Source organism: Pseudophryne corroboree, chromosome 12 (assembly GCF_028390025.1).
Source record: "Pseudophryne corroboree isolate aPseCor3 chromosome 12, aPseCor3.hap2, whole genome shotgun sequence".
Classification (NCBI taxonomy): domain Eukaryota; kingdom Metazoa; phylum Chordata; class Amphibia; order Anura; family Myobatrachidae; genus Pseudophryne; species Pseudophryne corroboree.
This window is the reverse complement of record NC_086455.1, coordinates 18,045,989-18,056,191: the sequence shown is the minus strand read 5'-3', so window position 1 is coordinate 18,056,191 and position 10,203 is coordinate 18,045,989. Positions and strand designations below refer to the sequence as shown.

Sequence of the window (10,203 nt, the reverse complement as noted above, 5' to 3'; positions counted from 1 at the left end):
GATCGCTGAAATTTTTGAGGCGGCCCTCCACCGTACCTGGCTACGCCTGTGGAGCCCCCGCGTCATGCGGTGGACTCAGAGGAAGCAGGGGAAGAATTTTGATTCTGGGGACTGGCTGCTGGTGCAGCATTTTCCCTCTTCCCTCGTTTGACCCGCCTGCTTTTTTGAAGCCGAAAGGACTGTACCTGATAATACAGTGCGTTTCTTCGGCTGTGAGGAAACCTGAGGTAAAATATTTTCATCCCAGCTGCTGTTGTGGATACGAGGTCCCAGAGACCATCCCCAACCAATTCCTCACCCTTATAAGGCTCTATGTGCCTTCAGCATCACCTGTCCAGTGTCGGGTCTCCAATACCCTCCTGACAGAATGGACATTGCAATAATTCAGGATGCCAGCCGGCAAAATATTCCTCTGTGCATCCCTCATATATAAGACGACGTCTTATGTTCGCAAAATAGTATCCCTGCTTGAAAGGGGTACAGACCACGCTGCAGCAGTCTGCAGGTCTCAGTCTAGTACCTGAGTGTGTAATTACAGACTTCAGGATAGCCTCCTGCTATTTATCAGCAGGTACCTTCAAAGTGGCCGTATCCTAAGACGGCAGTGCCACCTTTACAAACGTGTGAGCGCCTTATCCACCCTAGGGGATATCTCCCAGCGTAACTTATCCTCTGGCGGGAAAGGGTACGCCATCAGTAACTTGTTAGAAATTACCAGTTTCTTATCGGGGAAACCCACGCTTTTTCACACTTCATTCACTCATTTGATGGGGGAACAAAACACTGCTTGCTTTTTCTCCCCACACATAAAACCCTTTGTTTTTAGTGGTACTTGGGTTAATGTCAGAAATGTGTAACACATTTTATATTGCCGGGATCATGTAACGGATGTTCCTAGTGGATTGTGTATATGTCTCAACCTCGTCGACACTGGAGTCAGACTCCGTGTCGACATCTGTGTCTGCCATCTGAGGGAGCGTTGATGGCCTTTGAGACGTCTGGGCAGGCGCGGGCTGAGAAGCCGGCTGTCCCATAGCTGTTACGTCATCCAGCCTTTTATGTAAGGAGTTGACACTGTCAGTTAATACCTTCCACCTATCCATCCACTCTGGTGTCGGCCCACAGGGGCGACATCTCATTTATCGGCAACTGCTCCGCCTCCACATAAGTCTCCTCATCAAACATGTCGACACAGCCGTACCGACACACCGCACACACACAAGGAATGCTCCAATGAGGACAGGACCCACAAAAGCCCTTTGGGGGGACAGAGTGAGAGTATGCCAGCACACACCAGAGCGCTATATAATGCAGGGACTAACTGAGTTATGTCCCCTATAGCTGCTTTTATATAATTTATACTGCGCCTAAATTTAGTGCCCCCCCCCCTCTCTGTTTTAACCCTGTTCTGTAGTGTAGACTGCAGGGGAGAGCCAGGGAGCTTCCCTCCAACGGAGCTGTGAGGGAAAAATGGCGCCAGTGTGCTGAGGAGATAGGCTCCGCCCCTTTTTCGCAGCCTTTTCTCCCGCATTTTTATGGAATCTGGCAGGGGTTAATATACATCCATATAGCCCTGGGGGTTATATGTGATGTATTTTTGCCAGCCAAGGTGTTTATATTGCTGCTCAGGGCGCCCCCCCCCAGCGCCCTGCACCCATCAGTGACCGGAGTGTGTGGTGTGCATGAGGAGCAATGGCGCACAGCTGCAGTGCTGTGCGCTACCTTGGTGAAGACTGATGTCTTCTGCCGCCGTTTTTCCGGACCTCTTCTTGCTTCTGGCTCTGTAAGGGGGACGGCGGCGCGGCTCCGGGACCGAACACCAAGGACTGGGCCTGCGGTCGATCCCTCTGGAGCTAATGGTGTCCAGTAGCCTAAGAAGCCCAATCCGGCTGCAAGCAGGCGAGTTCGCTTCTTCTCCCCTTAGTCCCTCGCTGCAGTGAGCCTGTTGCCAGCAGGTCTCACTGAAAATAAAAAACCTAAATCTATACTTTCTTTCTAAGGGCTCAGGAGAGCCCCTAGTGTGCATCCAACCTCGGCCGGGCACAAGATCTAACTGAGGCTTGGAGGAGGGTCATAGTGGGAGGAGCCAGTGCACACCAGGTAGTCATAAATCTTTCTAGAGTGCCCAGCCTCCTTCGGAGCCCGCTATTCCCCATGGTCCTTACGGAGTTCCCAGCATCCACTAGGACGTTAGAGAAAATATGTGATTTCTGGGCTACTGTATATGCAGCATAGGAACGTACACCTATGCAGCACATATGGAAGCCCCAAAATATAATATAGGGCCACCCCATGCAAATGAAAGATTGCAATGATTTGGGGGGTTTAATACAAAGTACTATGATGCTGGGAGTCGCTCCACTGTCCCGCTGCGCACATTTCAGGCACATACAGCCCTCATTCACACCTCTGTGGCTGCGAGGAAATGGAACGGCGCGTTACACCGATGCTCGCGAAACTGAATTCTCCCCATAATTGTCGCCTGTCCCTATTTTCACGTGCAGTCCCGGATTTGCAAGACTGTCCCTGTTTTTCCCCCACAGCACTGACGAGTACTGCAGCACAGTTCACATGGGGATGAAATGGATGAAACGCGGTCTACGCTTATCGTCTGACATTTTACTGAAGAGTCGTATGTACAACAACAAAATGGAGTCCTTCAAAGGTCATGCTGGGGATTATAGTGCACCATGGGTCCCTAAACAAGTTGGAAGACAATCTATTGCACTGCAGCCGCTGTAGTACTAACATCCCAGCATGCCATGCCACAGTGTTGCGGTTATGTCTTGCAGGGCATGCTGGGACGTGTAGTTCACCGCAGCTTCTTGTAGTGCCACACGTTGCCTACTGCTGCCCTACAGTCTACATCATGCACTCTGGGCTGAGAATATATACAAAGAAATAGACTTTATTCAAACGAAGAACTTTTCCGGGAAAATCCGAAAACCTCGCGAGATTTCGCCTTCGCGCCCAGGCGCTGTGCGTGTTGTAACTTCGCGCCTTGAGTTGCCGTGGCAACGCTCCATGCTCTCGGCGCTCTCCGTGGCCGCCTGGCCTTTGACGTCACTAGGAGGCGGGAGCCAGGCACCAGTCCCGGATATTTCAAAAGCGCCAGGCGTGCCGTGCTGATCGCCGATCCGTGGGGAAAGAGGCGGAGAGTGAGGAGGGAGGAGAGAGCAAATCATCGCCAGCGAGGAGAGATTCAAACACAAACAACTGGATGGGCACCTTCCCCTCGCCGGACACCCGCTCCCCCGCCCAGCCGCCACAGGCCGCAAGCCGCCGCCTCCTGCTCGCCTAGTCGCGTCTACCGGCTGCCAGCCCGACCGCCCGCGCCTTTCCCGCTCTTTCCCCGACACCTCGCCGAGGCCCGCAGCAGCATGTCCCGCTCCAACAGGCAGAGGGAGTACAAGTGCGGGGACCTAGTGTTCGCCAAGATGAAGGGCTACCCCCACTGGCCGGCCCGGGTGAGTCTCCCTCCTGCTTATGGCGGGTGTAGCGGTGAGGCCCGGGCAAGATAGGTGTAGTAGTGAGGCCCGGGCTGTATTATGGGGTGTAGTAGGGAGGCCTGGGCAGGATGGGGAGGGAGAGGGGGGGTGTAGCAGGGAGGCCCGGGCAGTATTATGGGGTGTAGTAGTGAGGCCTGGGTAGGATGGGGGGTGTAGCAGGGAGGCCCGGGCAGTATTAGGGGGTGTAGTAGTGAGGCCTGGGTAGGATGGGGGGTGTAGCAGGGAGGCCCTGGCAGGATGGGGGGGTGTAGTAGGGAGGCCCTGGCAGGATGGGGGGGTGTAGTAGGGAGGCCTGGGCAGGATGGGGGGTGTAGTAGGGAGGCCAGGGCAGGATGGGGGGGGGGGGGGGGGGGGGGTGTAGTAGGGAGGCCAGGGCAGGATGGGGGGGTGTAGTAGGGAGGCCTGGGCAGGATAGGGGGTTGTAGCAGGGAGGCCCGGCAGTATTAGTGGGTGTAGCAGGGAGGCCCGGGCAGTATTAGGGGGTGTAGCAGGGAGGCCCGGGCAGTATTGGGGGGTGTAACAGGGAGGCCCGGGCAGGATGGGGGTGTGTAGTAGGGAGGCCCGGGCAGTATTAGGGGGTGTAGCAGGGAGGCCCGGGCAGTATTGGGGGGTGTAACAGGGAGGCCCGGGCAGGATGGGGGTGTGTAGTAGGGAGGTCTGGGCAGGATGGGGGGGTGTAGCAGGGAGGCCCGGGCAGTATTAGGGGGTGTAGTAGGGAGGCCTGGGCAGGATGGGGGGGTGTAGCAGGGAGGCCCGGGCAGTATTAGGGGGTGTAGTAGGGAGGCCTGGGCAGGAAGGGAGGGGTGTAGTAGGGAGGCCTGGGCAGTATTGGGGTGTAGCAGGGAGGCCCGGGCAGTATTAGGGGGTGTAGTAGTGAGGCATTTGGGGGAGGGGGGGGGGGTTGTAGTAGCAATGCATATATGTGCTGTAACTAATGCATGTCCACCATTGGTTGTATATTTGTACCATAGAAATGTTGGTATCCGGTCCTTATGTCGACCATTATTGGTCGACATGGAAAAATGTTGACATGCGGTTTTCACAATTTTTTTTTCTTCAGTTTTTGAGCGTTTTCATACTTTACGATCCACGTAGACTACAGTTGGGAACGGTAACCTGTGCCGAGCGCAGCGGAGCCAGTCATCTTGCCCAAAGCATGCGGGGGGACGCGGTGCACTAATTGGGCTTCCCGGTCACTTTATGAAGTAAACGACTTTAAAAAAAACTCATGATGACCTTTTTCCATGTCGACTTTGTTCAGGTCGACCTAGTCACTGTCCTTGCTATGATCCACACCCGAAAATATTCACGACCTCCAGGTCTTCTGTGTATGTACTGTAGCAAGTGTATGGCCTCCAGTACTTGTGTTTATGGGTTGGGTATGGAATACCGATCCCGGCATCCTGACTGGTCGGAATCCAGACAGTGGCGATGCACTAAGGGAACTGTAACCATCCCTCTCTACAGCCTAATACTAGCCCGCCCCTCGCGCAGCCTAAACCTATTACCCCTTTCACAATGCTAAAAAGTAACCAGAGTTATTACATGTGAACGTGCAGCAACCCAGGTTTTTGTGCAATGTGAGAGGGGCCAGGGAGAAATGACCCGGTATTTCAACTCTGGATTAAAACAGGATTTTACGTGGGTTGAAGTGCAGGGTCGATGGACCCGTTCACTGTATAGGAAAGCCGGCGCATCTGGTCTGTAAGCACCGCCTCCAGGAGGCGTTGCGGCTGACGTCACCAACTTGGCAATATGCCGGTTAGGGCCGCCCGTCTGAAAGGGGTCTCTAGCAGTCACACCCGGGAAGGAGCTGTGTACAGGTCCCGGGTCTTTGCGGTGTGGAAGGGGTGTCCCCGGCATACTTACATATAAGATTCAGGATGTTGGGATTCCAGCGCCGATTACATCCTGTAGCTAAAGCATGGCCTCTGTTAATGTTATATATGTACTGTAACTAGTTCATGGACTACAGTACTTATTTCTTGTGTATACTGTGTTGTAGCTAATGCATGGCATCCAATCCATTCTATTTACTGAAGGTCTTACATGGGCTCCATTACTTTGTATGTACTCTAGCTGATACACACCCTCCATTGCTAGTATTTGTGCTTTCTCTGCACATGTGCTTCTAGACATAGGCGTAAGGCACCGTTGCCCTCCGTTCTGATATAATTGAGGTTTAAGATAGTATAGATCTTATCTGCTATACCTTTGGTCACATATGGAAGGTAGGCGGACAGGCCGAGGCAGTACAGCGCTTTATAATGTCACTTGGCTGCTGCTGATATTTATTGAGGTGATTAGTGGGATTGTAGTGGAATGTATTGATGGTTATAAATAGCTAGGTATGTATATATGTGTAGCTGGGTCGTCTGGTGATTGGCCCATCCATAGTTCAACAGAATTTGGTGTGATGAGTGCACTCAGTGGGGAGAATTCAATTGTTTCTCCCTGCGGCTGCCACTAGACTGCGCCCAACGGAGCAATTCAATTGATGCTCCGTTTGGGATGGCTGAGCTGCTGGGATACACACTTCAGCTTGCAGCCTTCCATGCTGGCGAGCTGATACATGAGAAAAGTGACTCGTTTGGGAGGCCAAATGGCACTTTTTGCAATCACGTCCATTAGTGTAGTCTGGTTTAGCTGCTTTACGCGCCTAAACCCGACACCTAATGGGCACGATAAACAGCAGTAATTGAATATCGCCCCTGGGGAGGGTGAGTCAGATGTTTTTGGGCCTATGTGAATAATGGGCAATATTAAATTGATCTACAGGTGGACGCATATCTGGATTGTGACCATGTTCCTGGACAGAGTTGAACAGAATAGTTTCTTGTACTTGGCTACAGTTATGGAGGGGGGGGGGGGGGGGGGAGAGAGAGAGAGACAAAACACATGTCAGAGAGCAGGAAATCCAATTTAAAGGGAACACGTGGCCTAAACCTTACCACAAACACTTAGCAAAACTACTTGGTGCTACCTTTGTTCATGAACAAAATTACTGACATAAACACTATCTGGGGGGAATTCAAAGTGACGGGAGATCGCAGATGTTAAGATAGTATAAAATAAAGACGCACAATAGGAGTACGGTTATATTGATATCCATATAAAACGGGTACAAGAAGAAGATGGCTGTATGTGAGATTTACCCCATTGCAGTGTCAGCATTTTATTTTCACAATAAAACTTGCGTTGCAGTGTGCCCACTGGGATGCTCATGTAAAGGCAGCAATATGGTTTAGTGAGACAACCTCCCTTAAGGTCCATACACACTTAACGATATAATGAGCGACGTCGCTCATTTTCCCCTCCTTGAGCGACGTCGCTCATTTTATCGTTAAGTGTGTATGCCGCCAGCGACGACTGATGCGCGGCCCCGCGGGTCGGCAACGATCGTCGCTGTCGGTAGGGCATGCATGAAGGATGTGGACTGTCGTCCACGACCTTCATGCAGGGCTGGCGGGGGCGTGACGTCACTGAGCGATATGAGCGGTCATATCGCTCAGTGCGTACAGGCGGCCGCCGACCGGCTGGCCCGGGAGGGGGAAACGTTAGACGATGTCGCTCACAGAGCGACATCGTCTAATGTGTATGGGCCTTATGGGTGTATACTGTAGGTACAGGCTGCAGTGCTGTGTCCTCTATTTGCATGTGTGAGAGCTTGCCCTCTGGACATTAGGACCAAAGTGTGGGCATTTCACAGCCAAAATGTACCTTCCTTTACTTCCCAAAGTAGTCTCATTACTGATGGGGCGGCCTTTATAGTAGACCAGGGATAAGCGGTTAGGCTTTATATTGCAGCAGTACACTTACAGGTGACCTGTTCTGTGCCTCATACCTAAGTATTCTTCCCTTATATGTTACACATGTCAATGACACAGTCATCTGTGCGTCTTTTACAGTTACTCTCTCCCAGACTGTTGCGTTGTCTTTGGTCCTGAGCAAACCACAGCAGTTCAGTTGTTTGACTTATATTCACATTTTTTTAATATATGTTTTTTTTATTACTATAGTTATTTGTAGAATCATTTTTCAGTCTTTATACATAAACTATACAGAATCGGCCTCTTTCTCATTCAGGGACAACCTATTTCAAGAAGGAGGTACAAAGTTCCTCCCTGGGATGTCTGCTGGGTTTAGTAAGTGTCATTTACTATTCAGAGAGCAAGCGGCTGGCCGTAGTAAAACAGGGCAGTGCCGGGTGGTGTGGCAGTAATATGCTGGGTAGGAGACACAATTCCAGACTTTAACAAGAGTCTTGGACAACCTCCCTTCATGACATATATACATGAATCCTCTGAGAAATGACACCTAGATGTAACCACTAAACATGGCATTATTTGGCTTTGTAGCTATAAAATGAAACCTGCTGCTGAGAGATGTGAGAATTGCCGCATGTTAATCTATCGCTGTTGTGTCTGCACTTGTATCCCCTTTTTGCTTTTGATAAAGTTTAGATTGATTGAAAAAAAAAAAAAAATCTTAATGTGCTGGCTTCCAGCTTGCAAATTCTGTTGCACCCTGAAGCATAAACTAGCTGTATTCAGAAATAGAATGGCCCGGGCCAGCATTATATTTTAAGGAGCCAAGCATGACGTGCATTCATTGGTACCAAGTGAAGTAAAATGCAATGGCTGTAACTTTGTATCTTCATGTATAGATGGCTATAGATCTATATGTATAGATCCAGATATTGTTATGGTGCATTAGCCAGCTAGCGTCTCAATTTGTCCTTCCCTGACTGTGATTGCGTCAGTAAAAGCCTGCATTTGTCCTTAATGACTAACAGCTAGACCTGTTCCCAGCTTATAGGGAGCCAGTTGGGGCAGTTAACAGATGTCTGCAGCCAGGGACAGAAGGTAGGAATCTGCCACACCTGAAAGCTGTCCAAGTGATATTGTTTGTTCTCTGGGAGCATCCGTGTTACGCTATTGGGCCAGAGATAGTTGTATGTGGGGGTGTGGCCAGTGTAAATCTCAGCATTAAATTGCTCTTAATTACTATTCAGCTTTAAAGACCCATGTTAGTAGGAGATGCTTCCTATGTGGAACACTTAAGTTGTTGCTGAACATGTTTTGAAAAGTACAGCAACAAGGTAAGTGTAACTGAGGTGCATACAACACATGTAATAGCTGGAGTGTTTCATACACACTGTGCACACCATACCATGTGGAGGGCTTCCCTGACTGACAGATGGGAACTTGCCAATATACGGAATTGGGGGAAGGAGTCGGGTCACAGTAGCGCAGGTGATTGTAGCCCCAGCGCATTCGCCATGTTGCACAAATCCCAACAGGCCACTAAAGGTGTGGAAGGGGCACCTCATAGCAAGCGTGGTGCATGTTCTGGAATGGCCCAGTGATGACCAAGTATCGCGCTTAGAGGGAACAGGTCAGTCAGCCAGCGGTCTGAGCAATCTCTCCTCACTTCTTCTTCTCCTCTCTCTCGCTCTCTCCTCACTTCACTCTCTCGCCTCACTTCTTCACTCTCTATTCCCACTCTCTCAGCTGTCTCCTCTGCTCAGACCCTGCTTGTATGGCCTTCTCAATGAATGCAAGATTATGAGATCTGAGGGCCGCAATCCTCCGTCAGAATGCATAACGGGTGCCACTCCTGGACTGATGAGTCCTTTATTTTTATTCCCCGTCTACTGATCAGTTGCCTGTTGAGAAGACCACTTGGTAGAAACTTTTGTGGACCTGTCGCCTAATCCTGGTGCAGGCTGCCATATTGTAGACTGAACTGATTATTGGGACTGTAGCATTCTCTAGGAACTGGGCATATGTGTCAGGCCTGTACAGTTGCTGCCTCCGCTGTGTGTTAGGTTACAGTCGCACTTTATTCCAGCTAAGTAGATTTTTAGATTCAATTCTACACTTGGAATCCGCCACGTGAGTTGGTGGCTGATGTTACTGATTGGATCGGTCTCAGAGTCTGCTGTACAGAGGACCCCGGCCTCCGGCAGGCTGGGTATGTGTTGTATATGTAAAGGCCGAGCAGGATTCCCAAGAATGTAGAGTTTAGTTTAGTCCCCAGTGCTGTTCCCTTTGTGTCCCCCGGGCTGACGGGATCACTATGGTGTGTGTGCAGTGTGTCAGAATAACATGGATTATGTGCTGTTTGGGGACGGTTATCTCTGATCTCTGTGGAAGCGTAACCGTTAGTCTGTCATCTGTTGGCTGGGCCTGAGTCTGGGAAAGCAGACATGTCCTAACCACTTGTAGTAATGGTCTAATGAGCTAAGAATTGCTGATGGCAGCAAGCCCTTATAACAGCGATACAGCTGCCTCTGCTCACCTGCCTTACTTTTAAGGGTACTGTACTCTCAGCAGTGTGGATGTCTTACACAATACCTCCGGCATTTACAAATACCTTCAGCAACAAGGCTTCCCCTGGCATTAATCATAATATCTATATAGTACTGTTCTCCTAATAAGAAATTCATATGTTTTGGGCGCCGCAACAACTAATTTGAACACGGCGGAGCAATTCAGTTGTTCCAGGCATCCTTTAATGCGCTTGTCGCACCCAAATAGACAGTTCCTGTGTATAGCGGCTAAACCCGTCTAAAGTGCTGGTTAGGGCATAAAAACCACGGGCTCAGGAGTCTGCGAGAAGGAATGTGTCCCTCCCGCGGTGCTCGCAGCTAAATGGCTTAATTGAATTGCTCAATCGGGCACCATCTAGT

At 50.4% G+C, this 10,203-nt stretch overlaps 1 protein-coding gene across 2 annotated transcripts in view; it reads left to right on the top strand.

Moving 5' to 3' along the window:
• The first annotated feature begins 3,085 nt into the window (after positions 1-3,085).
• The window catches only part of HDGF (heparin binding growth factor), a 43,253-nt gene continuing 36,135 nt past the window's right edge, over positions 3,086-10,203 (top strand). The window contains exon 1 of one of the 2 annotated variants that reach the window (XM_063947130.1): positions 3,086-3,467. In XM_063947130.1, coding sequence (XP_063803200.1) covers positions 3,381-3,467 — 87 coding nt within the window. In that variant the 5' untranslated portion in view covers positions 3,086-3,380. The remainder of the gene's footprint in view (positions 3,468-10,203) is intronic. The other variant, XM_063947129.1, reaches the window with a different exon arrangement.